At 30.3% G+C, this 23,679-nt stretch overlaps 1 protein-coding gene across 2 annotated transcripts in view; it reads left to right on the plus strand.

Annotated features, from left to right (window-relative positions):
* Positions 1 to 7,098: 7,098 nt before the first annotated feature.
* Positions 7,099 to 23,679, plus strand: part of LOC148227885 (acetylcholine receptor subunit alpha-like) — a 299,478-nt gene continuing 282,897 nt past the window's right edge. The window contains exon 1 of one of the 2 annotated variants that reach the window (XM_088200522.1): positions 7,099 to 7,413. In XM_088200522.1, the coding sequence (XP_088056648.1) occupies positions 7,216 to 7,413 (198 nt within the window). In that variant the 5' untranslated portion in view covers positions 7,099 to 7,215. Of the gene's footprint in view, positions 7,414 to 15,599; positions 15,901 to 23,679 lie in introns of those variants that run through there. The other variant, XM_088200523.1, reaches the window with a different exon arrangement.

Consider the following 23,679-nt stretch of genomic DNA (forward strand, 5'->3'; position numbering starts at 1 on the left):
CCGTCAAGTTTTGGCAATAATAAAACTTAAATAAATACATATATAAATAGCAGTATATTTGTTAAAATAATATTTAAGAAAAGTTTGTTGCGTGAAATTTCAAGAATATATTGCCGGGACAATTATAATCGTCAGATTAGTAGCGAAAGACTCGCTAAAAGAGTCACAAAATTAATAAATTCCTGTCTCTAGTTAATCTAAGAGACAAGCTTTATTTTTTGTTGCAGTAAGAAAAAAACAAGTATAGATATTGGAACGGATGTCCGATGAAGGACGTCGTTGCAAACAGGAACGTAATTTCAGATGTTTCCAGAGGGGGGTGGGGGTGGGAGGGCAAGTTCGCCATAATTATTGCTGTTGTTATTTATTTATTATTATTTTAAGTTGCATTTAAAGTAAATTATAGAAAAAATCTGTGTTCACTACTTTTTTGTATTAGTTTATTTTAGTAATTAATCAAGTTTGATTTTAAATACACCCGGCAACATATTTCAATTATAACTTAGTATAATTATATCGTCTAGTACAACCTATCTTTAGTTGGTAACAGAAAAAATAACATTACATTTTTTCCAATGAAAAAACTTATTTTTAAAATAACATACATATCGCGCAATTTATTTAAATATAATTATTGAGACTCACTTATTGCTAATGTTTAATACCAATGTTTAGTGAAGCATATTTAATGAACTACATAGGTAAAAATATGCCTGAATGCAGATAAAAATGTATAAATAGTGGAAAGAATTTCGTCTTAAGCAATACCTGCTATTGTTTTCACTTCGCCAGCCATCCCTATCATAAAAATAGGCACGTTCATTTCTTTGTTACATAACATAATTATTAGTAGCTGCTAGGTATATGTACAGTTAGATTTATCTGAGATAAAGCAAATGTATTATTTTTACGTTAACACATCGCGCTTATACAAAAATATCGAATCTATGCCGAAATACTAGCCGGTGGGATTTTACGCATAGGTAGATTTATCTTGGACTAAAAAGGATTATATTATCCTACCCCGATAAAACTATTCTACAATGAGCATCATTTTATTTTACGCTTTTGCTTTCAAGCAATGAATATATCGTTTTCAACAAATAAGATTTCAAAAGAAAATAAAAAAATATTTTCGGTACTACCGATATTGTAACTAAATATTAATATTATGTATTTAAAAAAATACGTTTTTTCGAGCTGAAGTACTCAGTGTTATATATTTTTTCCTAACTCTAGTTTTTTTGCTCCGGAACAGGCTCGTGCGACCTTGTTTGCAATTTCGCTTATGTTTTAATTTATATTTGCGAAATTAACACGCTGTTAAATTCACCTTTAGCTAGAGTAATTTTTCAACGGGTTCTAAGCTAGTATACCATATTTTGTAAACTAGCAAAAAACGAATATGATTAATAGGTCAGTTAAGCCGAAATGGTTCGGTTTAATTTCGACTGTCAGTAACACGTCGCATTGTTAACTGGTGTTTATGAATTGGATCAACACATTTTGACGTGTACTCCTCTCGGGGGTATATCAAAGGTTTCCGCTCGCGGAGCACCGCACAATGTATAATTGATTTATCTACTCGAAGCGAAACTTTTCGTACCCATGCATCACGATTTCAATTTTGTAATGGCGTAAAAATAATATGCTATGCGACGTGACAGCCGCTGTATCAGTTTTAGACAGAGTTGGAACAACAAAATGAACGGAAGCCGGCTTTTAGTTTAACAATGTTACGTTGTAACTAAGGCAGACACGACGTTGGATGGTACGCGTTATCTCTCTAAAACTTTCATCAGTGCCTTTTCCTATTTTTTTTATTATATTATTATGGTATACTGTCGATTCCGCTTAATTGGATCACTGGTTTATCGGGACTGCCGGTAATTTGGGCCATATCCTAAGGAACAAAAATCAAATAAGGGAACTAATAGTAATTTACTTCGATTATCTATGGCACCATTTCGTCTAATTAGGACAGTAAATTTGAATAAGGAAAAAGTTTTGTAAGCTCCAATTGTTAATTTTCCGAATTTTTTGACAATAGATGGCAATTTAACATGTTACAATGAAAATAAAGACGGTGTAGATGCAATTGTCGAAGTCATTCGAAGCATTAATACGAAGCGAAGACGACGATAGTGATTATGAATATCCCCTTGTTAGTGTGACTAACCAGGATGTAAAAAATGTATCACCGGATAATAACGTTATTTTATGCATGTAACATCCGCACTGAATACCTGTGCTGATTTTGTACAATTGCAGTTCTACACATTTATATCAGAAATTATTGAGTTATCCTTCAAAGAAAATGTAATAAAACAGTCTTAAAGCAAAAGAGTAGAAAATAAAGTCTTAAATAAAATGGACAATATACTCACAATGTAGAAATATGTCAGTCAAAGCATTTAAAATAGCTCAAAAAATGGAATGAAAAGTCGATAGATGAAATAAAAAATGACCCAAAAAAGAAGCAGAAAACAATAAAAAAAAAAAATAATCCTACTCTAAAAAACATTGATGAAATCCGCAAAAATAAAAATTTAGCGGGCTTCCTAAAAATTATAAAGATACAACTTTGTGCATTAAGAAATATATTAAAATATTAAGTATTTTCTATTTATGTTTACATTATGCATGTTTAATTTTAATTTATTTAAAAATGTTAAAATTAACCATATTAGCTAAATAAATTAATAAAATAAATAAATAATCCCGAAAATATAATATAAGTAAAGTCATATCAGAATACATTTTCACCGGTAGATATATATTTTTACCAGAAAAAATATTTATCTGGCAGGTGCTAGTAAAATTATATGTTTTCATTTTTTCCGTACGTAGTAATATATAAATTTACATACTTATTGTTATTTATTTACATGTAATGTAACCCATTGAATATGTATTATTCAATAAAGTTATATTTTCACTAGTGAAGTCCAAGTACATTTTCATTTGATGTTCAAATCTAAGCCTAACCTAATGAAAGTTCTGAAACTAATTATAGTTAAGTCCAAAATACTTTCATTAAGTCGAGTTCAAAATACAAACATAGTTGACTTATCTCTCATGGAATAATATATAGCTATCCTTACTGATATTACTACGAACTTTTGATATAAGAGTATATCAAAGTATATTCAAACCGAATTTTGGTCAATAGGAGGGCGCAAAAACAATTATCACTTCTCAGAAGTCAAAAATTCACGGCAAAAGCAATAAAATTGTGTCGGCGCCTTCGCGGTGGGAACGCTCGGTAACGAGCGTTCCCACCGCGAAGGCGCCGACACAATTTTATTGCTTTTGACGTGGATTTTTGACTTCTGAGGAGTGATAATTGTTTTTTGCGCTCTTCTATTGGGCAAAATTCGGTTTATATGTTCCTCATTTAATTTTCAAGACTATTATAAATATCCTAATATTAATGCTTGATTATTGAGTGTTCCTACTGCGACGGCGACGACACGGATTTATTGCTTTTGACGTGGATTTTTTACTTCTGAGGAGTGATAATTGTTTTTTGCGCTTTCAAATTAGGCAAAAAGTGTTCCTCATTTAATTTGAAAGATTATTATAAAAGTCACTGCGACAGCGACGGCACGATTTTATGGATTTTGACATGGATTTTAATTAAGTGATAGCATTTAATGAATCTTAATAAAATGCAAATACTAAGAAAATAACCAACTTTTGCCTCCACCCCCCTGAAAAAATCTGAAATGACGTCTCTAAATACAAGACAGGTTACAATTGATGAGTTCTTGCAGAAATATTTTTGTTATTGCTTAAATGTATATTTTTTTGACGAATGTCACTATAATTGTTTATTTTTTTAATATTATGATTATTTTATTTTTTATGTTCATATGTGTAGATAATAATTAGTTATTATTTTTGTTGTTTAAAATTTTATATTAATTGCTCTAATAAACTTCGCTTATTAGAGCCAGACGCTTATTTGGGACAAACTGTTTGAGGCCCAATGTGTCCCGATTAAGTGAATTAAAAATAATCTTACATAAATTGTGCTCTAAGTTTTGTCTATAAGAATTATTTATTCGATAAAGGATTGACTTATAGGATGACCATATATGTCTTAAAAAACACGATGGAAAGAAAGGTTATACAATTAAAGAAATTTTATATATATAAAGAAATTAATTCAGTGAGAAATTGACAACGCGATGTTGATTGATTTGGGGTATATTAAATTTCTGCGAGTCTTACTTTTCAGTTTATGAAATTGTCAATTTATGACACTCTTAAGTCAATACAATTGTATTGCTGTGATTAAAAAATGAGTAACTACATATTTCATCATATATATTTCGTAATTTACAGGCGTTTATTAACATATATTTAAAATAAACGTCTTCTCAAAATAATGGAATTCGTTTTCCGATTTTTTTCTATTATTGTGTGGTAATGATTAACAATAGTAAGAACAGAAACAATTATATTAAGAACATATATTAAACCTATTGATCTAAAATTTTATAACTTTGTTATATTATTTCGTTATAAGAAGAAATACAAAGTTGTGTAAACAAAATATGAACGAAAGTACGATACACGCACGAAAAGTAAAGCACTTGAAAAGTTTGTTATTAAGATTTCGAGGAAAATTCTTATATTAAAATATCTCGGGCTTCTTTTGCGAAACTACGAAAATATAGTAGTCAAGAGAAATGATACACAATAAAAGTTGGTTCACATCACGTGTAATTGTGTGAATTTCGTAACTGCTAACATGTCTTTGCTTCATGGCGTTTCTATTCTAAGGAAGTGTCAGTCACACCCTTGTTAATACAACGTACCAAAATGGCTATTAGATGTTTTCTCACCACATATATATACATACTTATTGAGGCATACTTGCGTGTAAATTACATTTACACTATTGATCGTTAACATTTTACACTTAAGTTATGTTTCTTAATTCAGATAGCGTATTTTGGTAAAATCGCAAAACTTGTATATTTGAAGAATAAGCATATTTTCTGCGCAGATTACTTATGAAGCGTGTAATGAACTCATTTACTATTTATATGCAGGCTTAATAACGTATAATCGCTGACAAAATTATGAAAGTTTCAGTTTGAAGTACATAATAACAGAAACATTTTATCTTCTCATACCTATCTCTTTATATACGCGAAGATGCGTCCATATAATATATGGAAATGCTGCTTCCTCTGCATTATTTTCCATGGTAACAAATAAATAATTGAATAATTATAGAAACGTTTGTTTATATTTTTACGATAAAGTAACCACGTTCCAGCGGTCGGGAGCGGGGCTCACGCACATAATGCCCATTTTTATCGCAGTAAGGAGTGAAGAAAAATATGTATGGTAAGTGATAAATATAAAAATAAAAGTGACAAAATATATAATAAATCTTAGTAAAAAAATCAATTAACTTGTATGATATTTTTTTATGAAAATAAATTTAATTATGCAAAATGTAATTTCAAAGAAATAATTCAAGATAATTGAACTAAATAAATCACAAATAAAGAACTATTGTTTATTAAAAATATAAAAATTACTTATTGCATATTTATTTAAATATTTTTATTCGAAAATTTGTGCTCAATTATTTTAATTGTGAAGCTCTCGAATTTACATTTGAAGACACTGAAATTGAACTGTGCCACAAAATTACGTTTTATTAATGGGTGCAAAATGTTTTGAACTTGTTATTGTGGTAGAGGGTTAAAATATAACTATTAATAATGATAATAATTATGTAAATAGCTTACCTCAATTTCCTGCGTTTTATTGCTAATTTAAAAATAACTATTAATGCAAATTATTATCTGATATGAAATAATAATAACTATATAAATAATAACTATTTTAAATAATAGTTAAAGACTTTTATTTAATGTGAATTTTACAGTGTTTTTTTATGATTATATTATATTATTTTATTTTTTAGATTAAATTAAGACCATCGTGGCCTAACAGGTTACCCCAATGCGCCACGATGGTCGAAAACAAATTTTAAATTTATAAAACACAAAAAAACGTATATATAGATAAATACAACAATACTTAAACATAACAAAAAATTATAAAATATCAAAATTAAATGATACAAACTGGATCAGATCTTCGTAGCTAACATTAAATAAGTCAATATGTATTGCCAGCGTATTAAGGAGCCGGATGGCCACAGCTATAGGCGAGTCGGCAAGTGCGGATGTCCTAGCCCCAACGGCCATCAAAAGAGGTCGCGATCAAATGTTCCGGAACCCAAAACTGGAATTCCTGGAGAATAGCTGGATTGTCGACAGCACATTATAATACGCACAATAAAAGTATTACTTGCAATATTCAATATTGTGTATTTTGTTTTATACAAACGACTAATGCTGTTTTATTATTGAATTTCTGAGAAAAATTATATTTATAAAATGTATTTTCAATGTATTAAAACTCATATTTTTATTATGTTTTATGTTATGATTTTATTAAATTATAAATATATATGTTCATCAACTTTTGGATCAAATTTTATATTGATAATCTCATTAGTTTGAGAGCTACTGAATTTTGAGATGATTGAGAGCGATTCGCCCCAATGTGCGACGCCATTGAAATAATAATGTATATAGATTTAATACTATAATTAAAAACAATTTAAGGATAGTTATTATAATATTCTTAGGACAATTCGCAGATATAAAAATGTAGTAGGTTTCCTCAATGAAATAATTAAAAAAATAAATTATAATATTAAAGTATAAATAATAAGCTATATTGGCTAAATAATTTTAAATTAAAAAATCACACATTCTCTTCCAACGGACTTTGTCAAAAGTCTTGTCATAATCAAACGTATAAAAGACACCATTTTGCCATAGTCTTTACAATGATCTACTTAAGTTGTTTTGGATGTTAGTTGACTAAAGACTTACAGCGCTGTTATATAACGCGTTTTCAGATTCAGGTATTGAAAGCTCCGATCTCAACTATAGACAGATAAGAAAGCAATTCGATAAAAAGTATCGCAGCGAGTGCAAGTAATAACAACAAGCCGAAAGGAGGGTCGGAGGTGGCGCTGGGGGGCGGAGCCGCCTCTCAGTGCGCTCCGGATCTCCGAGGTCCGCGGTCGTCGCGATGCGGTGCCGCAGCGCTGACGGCGAAGGGGCGCCGGCGCCTCGCAGTGGCGCGCGGAATTCGAACTGTTGACCGGACATGGGCTCGAGTGATATGGCGTTGCGTCTGGTGATGGCCAGCCTGGCGTTCAGGCTGGCGCTGGCCGGAAACCCCGACGCCAAGCGGCTCTACGACGACCTGCTCAGCAACTACAACAAGCTGGTCAGGCCGGTGGTCAACACGACGGACGTACTCAGAGTGTGCATCAAGCTCAAGCTGTCGCAGCTCATCGACGTGGTGAGTCTTTCTTTTGTTACGCAATGACACTATTTCGCTATCGTCTAAAAAAATCCATCTCTGCCCTTCTCTTCCACTCTTCGGTCTTAACGAGCTAATCGAATTAGGATGTGTAAATCTTGCAAAAATCATATCTTTGTGACTTTTGTATGGACGTAAATTTAATCGTTGATACATTGTTATTTTAACGGTCGTTTTAAATATAATATTATACATTCAACTCTTTAATGATATATTATTTTAAGCTTCTTGTTTAAATTCAAAATTTACTATTAATATTTTCTCAATTATGAAAATATAATACACTTCAACTCATTCGAGACTTTTTTAGTGTCGTTTAAAATGAAAAACTAGCAATTAATACTATTCTATTTATTATTGATATATAAATAAATCTTAAATATATTATAATAATAAAATCTAGAAAGAAGGTATTTTTTATTCGATTCAGAAAACCAACTTAATTTATATTTTAAGGGTTGTCCTAGGAATAGTATTATACAAATTCACATATTCGTACAATATTCTGTTAGGCGAACTCGTTTTTTTTTATACTTATGTATAATATACATACACTCGCATGTTATCGCTATTTCTATTATTAAATATATGTACATCCTTATTTATTATTGAATTGTTATGAAAAAATTGCTAGAGCATCCAGCCATTCCAATTTTTCAATCATAGTTCCACAACTACTACATTTATTCTTTATTTAAAACTACTCCCATTGTTATACATTGTGATTTTTATAGCATCGTCTTTTCTGATCTATTCAGCATGTATATTATTGTTGAAGATCTAAATTTTATTTACACTTTATTTCTCATTGTGTGATTATATAATTATAATGTTCTTTAAAATTTATTTTGGCCACAATAATGTGGTACCCCAATAAATGTTATATCTTAAAAAATAGTAGAAATATAAATAAAAAAGTGTTTATTTTACGCTTATTTTTAATATTTAATAGACTCACGCTTAGCTTTAATTGCAGCTGCAACCCTTTTTGGCATACTGTCAACTAATGATTTGCAGGTCAATTTTATTCATTTCATCTACAATTTTTCTCGCAGCTCAATTTTGGATTTGCAACTGTGTTTGACAAATTTTTAATTATGTCCATAAATGCTCTATAGGATTTAGGCATGGTGGCTGTGCAGGCCATTCTAAAAGCGTCAAACTCTTTGACGCAAATCAACTTCTGCTTTGTCGCGAAGTATGGCACGGAGCACTGTCTCGTTGGAATCGGATGTGCTTGGAAATATTTTTCTGTAGGAGTCCATTAAAGTGAATTTCAACATTGAAATATAAATGCCACTATTCATACTACCCTCGCAAGTATACAGGTTTTCCACCCCTGCTACTGCGATGCAACTCTAGATCATAGCGCTTCCGCCATTATATTTGACTTTGGGTACTACGCAATCAACTAGCAGTATTATCGGTATTGGGGCATAAATCGACATTCGGCAGTACCGGTATTACAAAATGAAAAAAATTTCAAGTTTGAACAAAAACGTCTGTACTGCTAAAAACGATATCTTGATGATTAATAAAAATAAAGAAAAAATGGGACTAAAAGGTTTTTGTATTACATAGTCATCTTATCGATTTTTATTATAACTCGTAGACAACACAATATAAGATCAGAGTATAAAGTATTTTTTGAAGTACCTGAATGTAAGGAAGATTGTTTAAGTCTTCTTATTGTTTGTAACACGAAATATGTATTAACTGCCAGACGGATAATAGGTCATAAATATCAGTAACTAAAGTTGAAATTTGACCTGCTTGTTTATTATATTTCCAAAATATATATAAACGATAATAAATACTACGTCTTCATTCAATATCTTCATAGAAAATGTTCCGACTCTTGAATTCTCGGATTTTTCCGCAAAATTCGCAAGCATGTATCGACATTCAACAATATATTAAAGCATACTTAGCAATAAAGCATTCGATACAACTTGAATGAATGAACATTATTTTTTCACTCCTTTTATTACCAATTAATAAAAATAATAATAATGTCGATACCGGTATTGACATGATTTAGAAGTAGTTAATACCGGTATTGACTTTTTCTATCTCGTTAATACCGGTATCGAAATTCCTAGTAATATTTCAAGTGATATATAACTGTTATAATTTATTCAAAACTTTTGCTTTATATTTTTTTAAAAATGTGAAACTTTTACTTGTACATGTACTCTTAAATTACTATGACATTATATATCTAAGGGCTTAAAAACTTTCTTGAAATTCTTGGCTACTATTATTTATCATTTATTACTACTTATAATTTGGGATTGCAATACCGGTAGTATTGGGGCAAAAATCGACTTTCGATACTACCGGTTTTATAAAACGAAATACCGGTAATACCGGTATTGACTGTATTTAATATTAAAAATCCGGTATTATTAAAATCCCTACTTTTAATACAGTCTCCGTGAAATGTTTGTCTCTGAAGTTCAATTTTAATGTTGTTGAATACATACAAAAATTCCCTTTGAGCTAATATGTACGCCCTAGTTTTTAATTAATCATTACGATATTTATTCGTGAGATTAGAAATATCTAGGTAAACCTAATCTGTAATGATCGATCAGAATGAAAGTGATATAATAGTCACTAATTAAGAAATAAAAAACACTAAGTTCCATATGAGATTCAAATCTAAGTCCTTCAGGTCAATAGTTTTATAGACTTTATCACAAAAAATATTTTGACTGTATAATGTTATATTTAATGATTTTTAATTTGTTACATTTCCACAACTTTTTTTGTGATACAATCTATGATTTTTAGAGTAACCAAATCAGTTTTTTTATTGATCTTTAAAAGCATAAGATATTTTTTTATTGCTTTTTAAGGTTTACGATTCGTTTGATAGTAGCATTTGTGACGTCACATATTTTTCTATCTGACTCATTAATAAATTTAGCATTTAAATAGTCTGTCTCTATCAAAGATAAAACGAATGCTCAAAGGATTGAAGCACTCAAAGAACAATGAATACACATACATACATTGCTTCATAAATATTGATATCACATCTTTATATAGTGATATTTTATACATAGTACTTAATACTACATTTTAAGTATATTATTTGGAAAGATTCGTAAATAATAAGTATATTACTTTATCTTAAGCACTAGTTACGACTATAGATTGTTTAGCACAGTGGTTATTTTTATAACCATCAGTATTTTACATCTATTAATAACATTAAAATGACATATGTATATATTTGATGTATTATTAGTTATTTTAGAATTTGGCAAAAGTAATAAAACTTCTTGTTTTTATCTTTAATATAAGATCTTTAATATAAAATAAATCGATAAGATATGCTGTAAAATAGCTTTGATATTTATAGTTCTGCTTAAAAAGATTTGTTTTCATCGACGTCGTAGCTATAAAAAAACCTTTTATTGTTATTTAGAAGTTTTAGATTAAGTTTTCATGATTTTTAAAATAATATTATTAACACTTTATATGCCAGACGACAAAAACTTGTTTCTAGAATTGATTAAAAAATGTTCGAAAAAATAATTTGAATAAATAATTCCCATAGACTATTAATATTTGACGAAAATGTGGCACAGGGGTTCTATCACCGGACAGTAACTGCTCGCGAAAATATGATTGCCATTTGTCTAGGCCAGTGTTTCTCAATGTTTTACATCTGCGGACTACAAAAAATATGAGAAACTAAAATAATTTCCCAATTATGTTTTTTAATATAAAATCAGAAACTATAAGTATGAACATTTTTTTATGAACTTTCTGAAAACATGAAAAGTTTGCTTTTTTATAATTTCGAAATTTCTTTCTGTGTGGTAATTCATTTTAATTGAAGTGTTTTTCCGAATGTCTGTAATATACTTTTTTGTGAGTTTAATATTTAATACTCTCTGTTAAGTTAATTGTTATGTAAGACTTTAAAGCTCTTTTCCGAATAATCCCTTCGTTTGGGATTATGGAACTTCTTTAGCATCACCCTTTGTAACATTTTGGATACCCTTTCTACTTTTAGGTGCGTCATTAAACATTTGTTAAAATTATTACACTTGTATTGCAAGTATTTTGGCACATAGTTAAATTTCCTTTCGAGTTTGTCCTATTAAAACTTTTTTGTACAATTAAATATTATTATTGTAAATCTACTGCTGTACAATACAATTATTGCTTAGGATTAAAATAATTTAATTTTATATTTATGTTATAAACTAGAAGTTTTTCGTTTTGGGAAACATTACTGATTACAATTGTCATTAAAAGACTTATTATTTAATTATATAGAGTTTTAATATATGTGCAATTTGTATTATAATTAATAAATATTAATACAAATATATTTCGTAATTGAAAGCCGTAATTATAATATAAGCATACAGGTATTGAAGTTTATAATTTATCTCGTTGGTGAAATTTATTATTAATATACCAGAATCATTAAGTACAGGAAAAACTTTTTTTATATTTTAAGCTTAAATTTCGTGCTTATAAATAAACATATCACGCAAATAAAACGAGGTAAAAAAACCCCAAACTTTTCGACTCGCTTCCGCAAAAATTTAATTTGCAAAATGTGTTGTTTTCCCCTATACCCTTTTCGCGGATTCAGATTTATAGTCCCGATAAATAATCGTTTCCAGTTATTGTCGGATGGTAGTCATTCATTCATTATTTTTTCAACAGCAAAAAACATTATTTGAAGAAAAAGAGATATAGATAGATAGAGGGTGAAAGGTAGATAGTTAATTAAGTGACGAATTCAATTACCGGGTGGGGTCGGGTCGAAAGCAATCTTTCGAAATCAAATCCTTCCAGTAATCCCATTATATCGCGAAGATGCATTCATCCCTCGCGGTATAAGGTTAATAATCCGAGTAATGCGGCCACGGGGTAACCAATGTTTGAAGAGGGGTTGTTGTGGATACCGGAAAATCCGGATATCTTGATGAGCTCCGACTTGGCCGGGAATTCCGGGGAAACTGTAACCCTACTACACTTGACGGGAGTTTGGCGCTGATAAGCGATGAATTTGCTACTTATATGGTATGGGTTAGGGTTCAAGGGAAAAAGGGACTTATCGACATTTCATTACAGTAAAATAAATCAAGCCTTTCCATGTATATACACATATTATCTATAGACATAGTAACAGTTTCGATTTGTCGTCATTTTATATTTTTATTCCAGAGTTTTAGATTTGATAAATTCTCGGACGGTTTGATATTTTTGCTGAAGGCAATTTTCGAGGCAAAATCGAAAATTTTCTCCTCAGTAGCAATATTACTCGGTGATATCGAAGGGGTTAACACTGCAGCGTAAATCGTTGGCTACTTTACATTCGTACTCTTTTTATTATTTTATTTTTCGTACAATTCGACCCGCTTGTAAAAAGGTTGTCTGAACATGCACAACAGTTTACGTATTCTGTCCGAGCATTCGACGAATATTCCAAGCTCTCCGAGAATGCAAGGGTAAATGTTCGAAAGGAGAAAACTGTGCACGCTCCGAGGAAATGCCCCGAGAGTCGAACCTGAACGTTTCCTGTCGACCAGAAGTGCGTCCAATCCGCCACTGCATTTTGTACGGATTATCGGAAATTGCATGTGAAACCGATAATTAAGTCATGCTGTGTACGAACGGACTGGGTGAAAAAAATACGACACTTTCAGAGGCAATATGAATAAAACATTTTTAAATTTTTACAATTATTGTTGTGTTTCATAAAAACAAGCACATGTTTAAATTTGGTGACATTGATATAATATACCCTGAGTAAAATAAAATATATACATTAAAATAAATATAAATAACAAATTTATTAATTATACTTGCAAGGGAAAAAGTTTGTTTAGTTGGTTTTATTTTGCCATGTTGACTGTATATATATATATTTTTTATTCGTAATATAAATTGAATTAGATCTTAAAAATATAATTGCTTCTAGTATATCAGCATTTATGGAAGTTCTTTTTTATAAGACTAGCTTTATTATTTAATAAGATTTTCAAGAAAACTAGTTTTATTATTTAGTAATACAATAGATTCAAACTCCAGAGTAGATTAAAACTAGTTATTTATTCATATTAATTCATTTTATTCACCCTGTTATTACTTATTTATTTCAAAACTTAGCTATATACAATATTTTTAGTGTCTCATCATCACGTATTGCAGTAGCACGTAATCGGTCGTCAGTACATAGCTGTTCAGTTCAAGTTTAAGCTTTCAACTTAAAAGTTCAAATTTAAAAATGACTTGTTTGAGTGTCGTTTGGCAGGAGTTCTTGTGTCAGGCAGACACATGTATTTCATGTTTTATAGTATAGATACAACGAAATTCGAGGGCACAATAACTGCCATAACATTTCTTTAAAACCTTGTATTACTAATCTCAGTTAATAAACAAATAAAAAATGTAACTTTGCTAATAAAATCTTATAGAAAAATAGAAGGTCATAAAAAACGTATTAAAAATAAATTAAAAGTAAATATTAAAAACAAATTATATTTAAAAATATTTTTTTAAAAAACTATTATAATGGATGGTAAAATAATATAAAATTTATTTTAAATACTATTTTACACACATACATATATACAGAAATCTACCTAAATTTCCTTTACCTTTGAGCATTTTTTCTGTAGATTTTTAGCGGTGCTACATTTTTTTACAAACTTAATTAAAATATTTACAAGGTTAATTTTTAAAAAATCTGTTCTAAAACCGTCTTAACATATATACTAAAAGTGGATTTAGTGTCTTTTGGTAATTGTGAAAAAAACTTCATTTATTTTTTTGTCATGAAATCATGCAATAAGTAGTATTTATATCAAACACACAGGGCAGTATCAGTTTATTGTTTTTTAGATACGGTTATAAAAATTATTATTCTATTTTTAAAACATTTTTATTTTAAAAATTTAATATAAATCGGGATATTATGCCTTGATATGTTTTACCGATGTGTCAAGATGAGCATAGTGCAAATAATAATACACATTTATGGTGCACACTTAAAATATGGCAACGTCACAAATGAGCGCGGACAAATAAGCATGCGTCTAAAGAACGCTGCTTTATAAGCGCTGGATCATAAGAGCGTTAACCAAAGTAGCGCTATAACAAAATAGCGCATGTCAAATGCGCACAGTCATAAGAGCGCTTGTCAAAAAATAGCGCGCCATAAGAGCGCAAAAATACTCAAGTAATGAATATCTTAGGAATTAGGTATAAAAAATATTATATAAGTAAATTGTAAGAAATTTACAAAGAATAAAAATTTACGAGATATAGGCGGTAAAAGTAGTTTTTTATGTGCCAGAGCGTTATGACTATTAAAATGATTAGTCAATGAAAATATTATTATTTATTAATTATTACGTACATACAAAAATATGGCTCCCCATCCCCAAACGTAAGATATACATATATTTTTATTACAATGAAACGCTGATTTTGAATTTATCATTAGATTTGTTCTGCAATGTTTCATTAAATTGACAAATAATTGTCGAATCGACTAGCAATAAATGCGTACAGTTATAGGGCAGGCATATTAATTATTTGCGATAAATAAAATATAATATTCAATTTTCACAGCATCGCGGTTGGTTTTTGGGTTCCTTCGACTTAAGAAATTTATGGAAAGAACACGAAATTCACAAAAAAATAATTTAATCGTAATCGCGAAAAATTTAGGTCTCTAGTAATAACACATTAAAACTAAATATCAGACTAATAAAAGAATCATAAAGATTGACTAATTACTACTTTAAGTCTAATTATCGTAGACATAATTTTAATTTTAATTTTAGTATTTAAAAAATCGTAAGTAACTCCCTTTTTGATAATTAAATTGAATTCGGCAAAATGAATGTTTTACCTATAATTAGATTTTAATAATATTTTTCATAATAATAAACTTGAAATCTTCGACATTATACTTTAAATAGGTCAACAACAACAGCAAGGTGACCTTCGCGTCACTCTCGAAAACAAACAACTTGCATTAAAATAATTGGAATTAGAGATAAATATTTTAAAAATAGACAAAGAGGTGAATGACATTTGTTATTTTTAATGAAGCATAACCTTGAATTGTCTGAATGCATCTAGAAATATTTAAAAAAACACCAGTAGGAATGCGACCGCGGTCGTAAACGGTCGAATAAATTGTTTTGTTACATTTTTCTCGAATAAGTGTTCTCGTTCATATTTTTTTATAATAATATCCGTTTCGATGTTTTTAATTATAAAGTGATAGTGTATGTGTTAGAATTAAGCAGTGTATAATTCAAATTAGTGTTAATAATATTGTTACTATGCAAGGCGCCGTTGCACCAGTATTTTTCCACTGCGTGCAACCGTCCCCTTCCCCCGCGGGCCTCGCGGGCCTCGCGGGGGAAGAGACGCCGATTGACAATTGGCAATTCTAGGCATCGTGCAGTTGACAAGGTAATGTCTTTGTAATTTTTTGTGTCATATACTTAACCCTTTGTGCTAGTAACTCAACATCGTATTCCAAGCGTTGCACTCAAAACTTTCAATGTGTGTTGGAGCTAATTTTGCCAATTTCAATTTATTAATGGTAAAAAAAACTTCCGGTAAACACATTTTAGTAATATTGAATTTTCAACTTATGCAAATAACTGAATAATGTTCAATTTACGAGTGTAAGTTTATTGTAAAAATTTTCACCGGAACATGGCCGGACGGTTGCGGTTTTAAGACCGCATAACGACGCGATACATACGCGATTCAATTATTGGTCTTAAACTGATTTTTTCCTTCAAAGGGTATCTATATTTTTATGATATTGGATTATATGCTCTAATTGTGCATACTTCTTACTTAATATTGTGTGTCTATTATCAAATAAAAACGATTAGAAAAAAAGAGCGAGATGCAAGCAGAGCTCGCTATTTCGCTCGCACTATTCAAATCACCGATTGACAACTATCGACAACTCAAATAATAATATTAATTATTTATAAATACATATATTGATTTATTTTTACAAATTATTCATATAATTACGAATGACGATATAATAATGTTATTACTGTGACAGTAATAGTAGTAGAAATGATATCTAACTACTTAAAAAAAGATGGATTATGCCAATAATCTTATTTTAATCTTAAATATTATGACAACTAATTGGTATGGTGCGCCAAGTAAATATTGTTAACCTAATACAATATAATAGCTCTGCACCAAGAGATCCATTTACCCGAAACTATAAAATAATATATCGATTTATAAAAACACTAATCAATTTACTAAGGGAGATTAGTTTATTATTATTATTTGTAAGCTAATAAGAATATTGTTTCTAAAACAAGTCTATATATGGTCCCCTTTTAAAATTGTAAATTCTACATTTTTTTTATTTTTAATTTGATTTATTTTATACACTTTCTGGATTGATAGTGCAGCAAGGGTATTTAGTATGCTAAGACTATTTCTACCAATTTTAAATCTTGTACAAGTTTCAAGTTTTAGAATAACCTTTAAAAAAACTGTTTTAATAAATTCCTAAATATTTTGGTATGTCCAAATATGGTTTTAATTTCAAATATCATTAGTGAATAACAGTATTTTCATATTTCTAAGGTATCGGGTTTTCTAATAAGAAATTACATTTTTTGTCGTCCACTGAAATTAATGAGTAACTGTCAATTGGTCTTTTTAAGAGATTTGATCTTTTCATTGATTATTTTTTATATTTTTCTTAAAAACCACAAGATTTTATGTCTATTTTTATTATCCAAATTATAATGCCTAAAAATACTGGGGCGATATTCAAAGCTAGTTATGGATAAAAAGGATATTTTGTCGAATATTGTAAATCTTACAATATTATTTATAGTAATCTTAATTTCACTGATGTATATCGTGTGTATGGGGATGGGGAGCCATACTTGAGTATGTACGTAATAATTAATAAATAATAATATTTTCATTGTCTAATCATTTTAATCGTCATTACGCTCTGGCACATAAAATACTAATTTTACCGCCTATATCTCGTGAATTTTTATTCTTTGTAAATTTCTCACAATTTACTTATATTTTGTATACCTAATTCCTTAAATATTCATTACTTGATTTTCTCCAAGAATTTTTGCGCTCTTATGACGTGCTCTCTTTTGTCAAGCGCTCATATAATTGTCTGTGCATTTGACGTACGCTATTTTGTTACAGCGCTACTTTAGTAAACGCTCTTATAAAGAAGCGCTCATATGACGCACGCTCTTTTGACCGGCCGCCTTAAAATATATGAGCACCATCGCACATATATTTTTCTAGCTCCTCATAACTATCGCTGAAAACATCCTTGTGGTTGACAAGCTTGTTGATGAGCTGTGATGGCTCGTGTAAGAGAAGTGTTCTTAAGCAATGACGTCCTGGTGGGCATGAATAAGGAGCGCAGTCGTGACTCTCTAGGGCACTCTAAAGTTTGCAGAGGGTTGTCGACACCGCCCCTCAGCAACTCTAAAAAGTGTCCCATTGAGCAGACGCTGCGCCGAAAATGTAATGAATTGTATATCAACGCTCCTAGTAAAAACATACCCGTGTTTCATCTTGTGAAGTTAGCTCAGGAATTTTCTTGGAATTTTCATCAACAACAAGGAAAACATAGAAATGTATATGCAAAAATTGCTAATAAGTTTTGCGCCCGATTATTATCACAGAAAAATAGAAGGGAAATTATTATGAAAATGGCTTTTTTCTGAAATTAAATAATAACATAGTTATATATACTTTATGATACTATTTTTTATTGTGTGCATTATTGATAATGATAATATTTTTTCTTGTGTGCATAGTTTGCTCAATGTGAAAATATTTTTTAAATATTAAGTCAATATAATTATAATGGAATAATTTATTTTTTGTGCCATGTATTTCATAGTGCAAATTATTTTTATCAAAGTTAATATGAATTTAACTAAAGTGCAATTAATTATCGCTTTATGTTTTGTAAAATCATTAGCGTTTTTTATTTGTTCTAATTTTGTCCTGTACTTAGAGATCACGTGAATTTTGCGTCTATTTCTATTTTTCCACTGACTTTTGAGAATAAATGTGATGGTATTTTTATTGAAATATATTCATATTGGTATTTCTATCATTATTCAATTAAATCTCATTCAAATTTTTTTCTGAAAAACATTATTTTATTATTATTTGCGAAATTTATTTAGACAGTGCTACGTTGAATAATCTTTATGGCAAAATAGTTATACAGTGCAATTATCCTAAAAAAATAAAAACGCAAATTGCTAACTAAGAAACAAAACATGTCATACCAGTGCCATCTTCCTATATTATACTAATACATTATTCATTTCATTATAGCAAAATTGAATACAAATATATGGGTCAATGTAATACTGATGTTTGTGTTTACATTGCTCTACTAAGTATCTAGTTTTTATATATATATATATAATAAATTAAATATGTCCTTATTGTTGCGCGCATTCTAAATTTATCCATTGACATTTCTCTTGCGCTCTTAAATATTTATTTAATTGCAATTAAAAAATATTTATCCAATCGTCATGGCGCTCGTCAAATCGTGACACTTATCGAAATTCAGAACGGAATCAATCAGAATAAAGCCAAATGAAACAAATTGGAAAAGCATTACATCCGAGAGAGGTTCGGGCCGTTGCGATTTTCCGAAATTAATTTATGCGCTCAGGGGTGGCGCACGTAATTGGAATGCGGTTCGCGTGCCACGGATCGGATAAGTGGCCTCGGTTGGCCATCCCTGGCCCGGGGTCCTGCTTTATTAGAGCGCATTGCAGATGACTACTATATAGCACATTACAACGACCGGAAAACTGCCTTAACACTTGACGCCGGCGACGGACAGGAGGAATTTTGCTTCGCGGCCGAAATTCGACGATAAATTCATAATAATGCTACGGCCGAGTGCGTGTGCCGTCGAAAGTAAATCATGATAATACCCACCTACTTGACGCTTGTGTACTATAAATTTCGGCCGGCGGGACAATTTAACCCTAGTATGACGCTGGCCTGAAAATATACCTACACCTGGTGTAATGATATTATTTTTAATTAAACGGATATAGCTTCATTGATAGAAAGGACGTAATTTATATAAATTGTGGGGGATCAATGATCATTTATCAATAAGAATAAAATAGACAATAGTGTAAAGGATGACACCACACAAAGGCCCTTGTTACGACTAGAAAAACGTGTATTCCGATGCGGTGACAGAATATTTATTTGTTGTGAAACGGTTAACGAAAACAATATATCACCGAAAAACAAAAAGCACCGTAAGGTCACAATATTCCCGTTGCACAATTCGGCCTCAGAGATGTCCATCAAGCAAATCTCATGTTCTAAGAAGTGAGTGCAACGATTGGCTGGATGATCGTTGCATGATTGTGATTCGTCAACAATACTTAAGCCTGGTTTTCAATGAGGAGAGGGCAGACACCGACAGACACTAGAAGACACTTGCAGACACAATAACAAAACATGGCAGAGAGACGTGCAGATTCGACCTGAGACTCCCGAATACGATACGATAGTATTTAAAAAGATAGATATTCATAAGGTTTTAAATGTATTTAAATTCAACTGTATTTTTTGCCTTCGAAGGATCACGTGGCAATTTTGGATACATTGTTTTCGACTCCAGGGGTTTTATGAATGAAATTGTAGTCGACTTCTCAATAATTTATTAATATAGAGTGTCTAGTAAATATTTACAAAGTCTCTCTCTCAAAACAGATATTGTTACGCAAGTTGTATTCGTAGAATTCTGATGAAGCGACTGCTTTATGGAAGATATTTTCACATCAGTGTTAAGCTGATTGAACGTGCAATTTTGATGAAGAGGAGGAGGGAGATAACCGGTTTTTGCGTAGGCGAAACTTGAGCTGAGATTGGGATGATGGATGATGAACAATTCAGACAATTTTAATTTTGTCGAAAGACGGTGTAACCTAATTACGTACTGGAAATATTTTAACTGCGCCAATTTCCCGATTGAAGATTAATGAACGAAGAAGTCTGGGAAACATAATTGAGTCTTTTACAATTTATTTATCCAAAGTAATAAATTATGCAAATAAACATGACAAATCATTTTTTTTCTATTATGTTATTTTTTTATAATATTTCATTTTCTTATGCTAACATTACATATATTAATTTCAAAGAGATCTTTTAACAAATAGTATCGATCAAAAACACAATCATATTTATATTATTTTTAATAAACGCACAAAGATCTTATAGTTGTAGAATAGTAAATATAATAAAATATAGATTTAAAAGCAAAATTATCAGGCTCGGGTGTGTTTTATCCGTAAACCCTACTTACATAACATATTTTGGGAAGTGGCACTGTTTCTTCATATATAAGTGTATTATTTTAGTCATACCTATGCTTGACTGACATGTTATCGTTTTATTAATAAATAATATAGTAACCATCCCAGCACCCGACGCTTTTGAATTATTGTCGTCCTTTAGCCCTCGGCGTCTTCATCGCGTAAAAACGTGAAGAAAAACGCGATCGTTCGTCGCTCTCGTCATAAATCACTATTATGAATAACATTCTTGGAGATATTTTATCTCGATCATGGCATGCGCGCTACACTCGGATCCTTTTAGACAAATTTCCCATGATGAGGGTGGATCCCTACGGGCGAATGGCGTCGTAAAATACACCCAAAACCGTAAACGTTTTTATAATTACGATATCGCTACTGTGTGAAACGCGTGTCGATAAGCGTATATAAAACGTGACGTGTTTGATTGGCTATCGTGTGTCACTAATGATTGTATAAATTTCTATTGTCAAACACAGGAACGATTATGTTTATATTATATAAAATTCTAAGCTCTTGACTTTCGGGTTACAAGGGGTGAGACTTTAAAGCCGGAAAACGCGCTGGAAATGCAATTTTTGATAGCATGTATAAATTACCACATGAGATGTCACTATCTCGTGCTGTGATACCAATCCGTTTGTCTGCACCGCAGCTGCCCGCCTCTCTGTCGCCTTGTCTGTCTGACTGCCTGTCTGCTCCTTTGTAACCAAGTATCACATATTTTATAGTGCTGGATTAAAACAGCTTTGGCGAATTGCAGATAAGAATGTTAGCGGGCCAATTGCATCGCTTCTTGCACACGCCCCCACGAAACGTGTTAATTTTTTATTATTTTTTTTTGATAATATAGCTAATTGTCTTTTTGAACAATGATTTTTAATGCATTATTTATAATATTTTCTTTTCTTTGATAAAACATTTTTACTAGATATTATATCATTGTCTTTTATATTAAATTTCTTAGCGGAATTTATTTTAAATTTAGGCGTCATTAAGTCCGCTACTGTCGGCTATTTTTATTATATATTTTATTATTAATATTATATTATAATTATTTATATATATATTATTGATGCTAGCATAAATTAACTTACATCTGCTGGGTTTTACCTCCAAAGAGCTTGGTTATTACAATCTTAGCTCACATTCCGGCGATCGTTCGCAAGGGGCTAAAAGAACAATAGTATTTTGTGCAGAGTATAGCTCATTGTCTATGGCGCACCCTTACTACAAAAAAATAGTTTTTCCGGTTTATGAGTAAATAACGTCTCGAAACAATGATCCATGAAATATTAATAATTATCAATTCTTAGTTCCTCAATCTCTCCTCCATTCTTAGGCTTTAATTTCAAGGCGAATTGATTTTTCATTTTATTTGTTCAAAATGCTAGTTAGAATGACCTTTAAATTAATTATGCACGCATTTGAAAAAGTCTTTGACTATTTTTTCAACGCAATAGTATTTGTACATATAAATATTTTGCTGGTACTTTTAAAAACGCATTTTGAATACAATAATTAACTAATTAAAAATAAAATAAATGTAATAAAATTCATGAATATTGATTGAAGTATTTTAATACATAGTATATGGTATATTCTCAATTCTGTGATTTGTCATTATTAAAATACAACACTGGAATACCAGTATTGAATTTTTTCCTTTTTTTAAATATCCTCTTTTAACCTGAAAGGCGAAGCCCAATGCGTTAGTCACATTGAGGTAAATTTATAGCAATCAGGTATATCAATCAGACGTAATGAAACACCAGATTAGAAATTTAATATAAATTATTATATGTATTATAATTTATTAATAATAGATTAGATTTTAAAGCTGGACCCACTTTTTAATAATATCGTATTTTTATAAATATAAATACGAGTCTGCTGCCGTAACTCGAACCCATGACCTCCGAGTTACCAGTCTAGACCTTTGGACTAAGCAAGTCCGACTTTTTATTAAATAAAGTGTAATAAATTTAATAAAAACTTCTTTGACTTCTATGTCTAGTCATTTTTTTTTTAAAAACAAGTCACTTGTATTTATATAGTTAGTATTATTAATAAAAAAATGTTTTCTCACAGGTAGAGACATGTACAAACGTAAATTAAATTTTATTATAAAGATTAAATTTGTTGAAAAAGCTAATTTAAAAAAACTTTAATCGCGACCAACTTCAGAGTGTTATATCGGGAGTGTCTTATATAAATTAGTATAAAGCGCACGACGCTAAAGTGCCCTCGAATAAAAATAATAATAATCGAGTGTTCGCTGAAAATTAAGGCTTTTAAATGAATTAAACAGCAGCTCGCAATTTAAGCAGCCTCAAAAGGGAAAATTCCACAAAAGATATAAGAATTTTGCTTAACAAAAATTTTAATTTGAATCCTTATGTAGTCAATAATAGTCCAAAAATACCTGTAAACTCAACCTTTGAATTTGATGTACCGCTTTGCTGTGGTAATGATATTATGAAATATCCATATTTAAAAAAATAAATATATAAAGATTTGACTCACGAACAAAATATCTCTTAAAATTTTTATCATGATTTGTTTGTTTATATTTTTATATTTGGACCTCCCTGTATATGTTATTTGTTGAAATACACCAATTTATTTTTGAGGTCCTCCCAAAATAGAATCTGTGAGAGCGTTTTCTTAGAATCCATTTCCATTCACGCGAGACATGTCAGTATCTATAAAACTTTTATTTTAGAGTTGATACCAGATCTATACGACTACGAGCGTTTGGTGTCGCATTTTATGCGGTCATATTTTAACAAAATTTTATACGAGACAAGAAGACATAATACTATGAAGGACGTGAGGGTCGAAGCGG

The sequence above is a fragment of the Plectrocnemia conspersa genome, unplaced genomic scaffold (genome assembly GCF_051122295.1).
Source record: "Plectrocnemia conspersa isolate PC_06_02 unplaced genomic scaffold, ASM5112229v1 ptg000012l, whole genome shotgun sequence".
NCBI lineage: Eukaryota > Metazoa > Arthropoda > Insecta > Trichoptera > Polycentropodidae > Plectrocnemia > Plectrocnemia conspersa.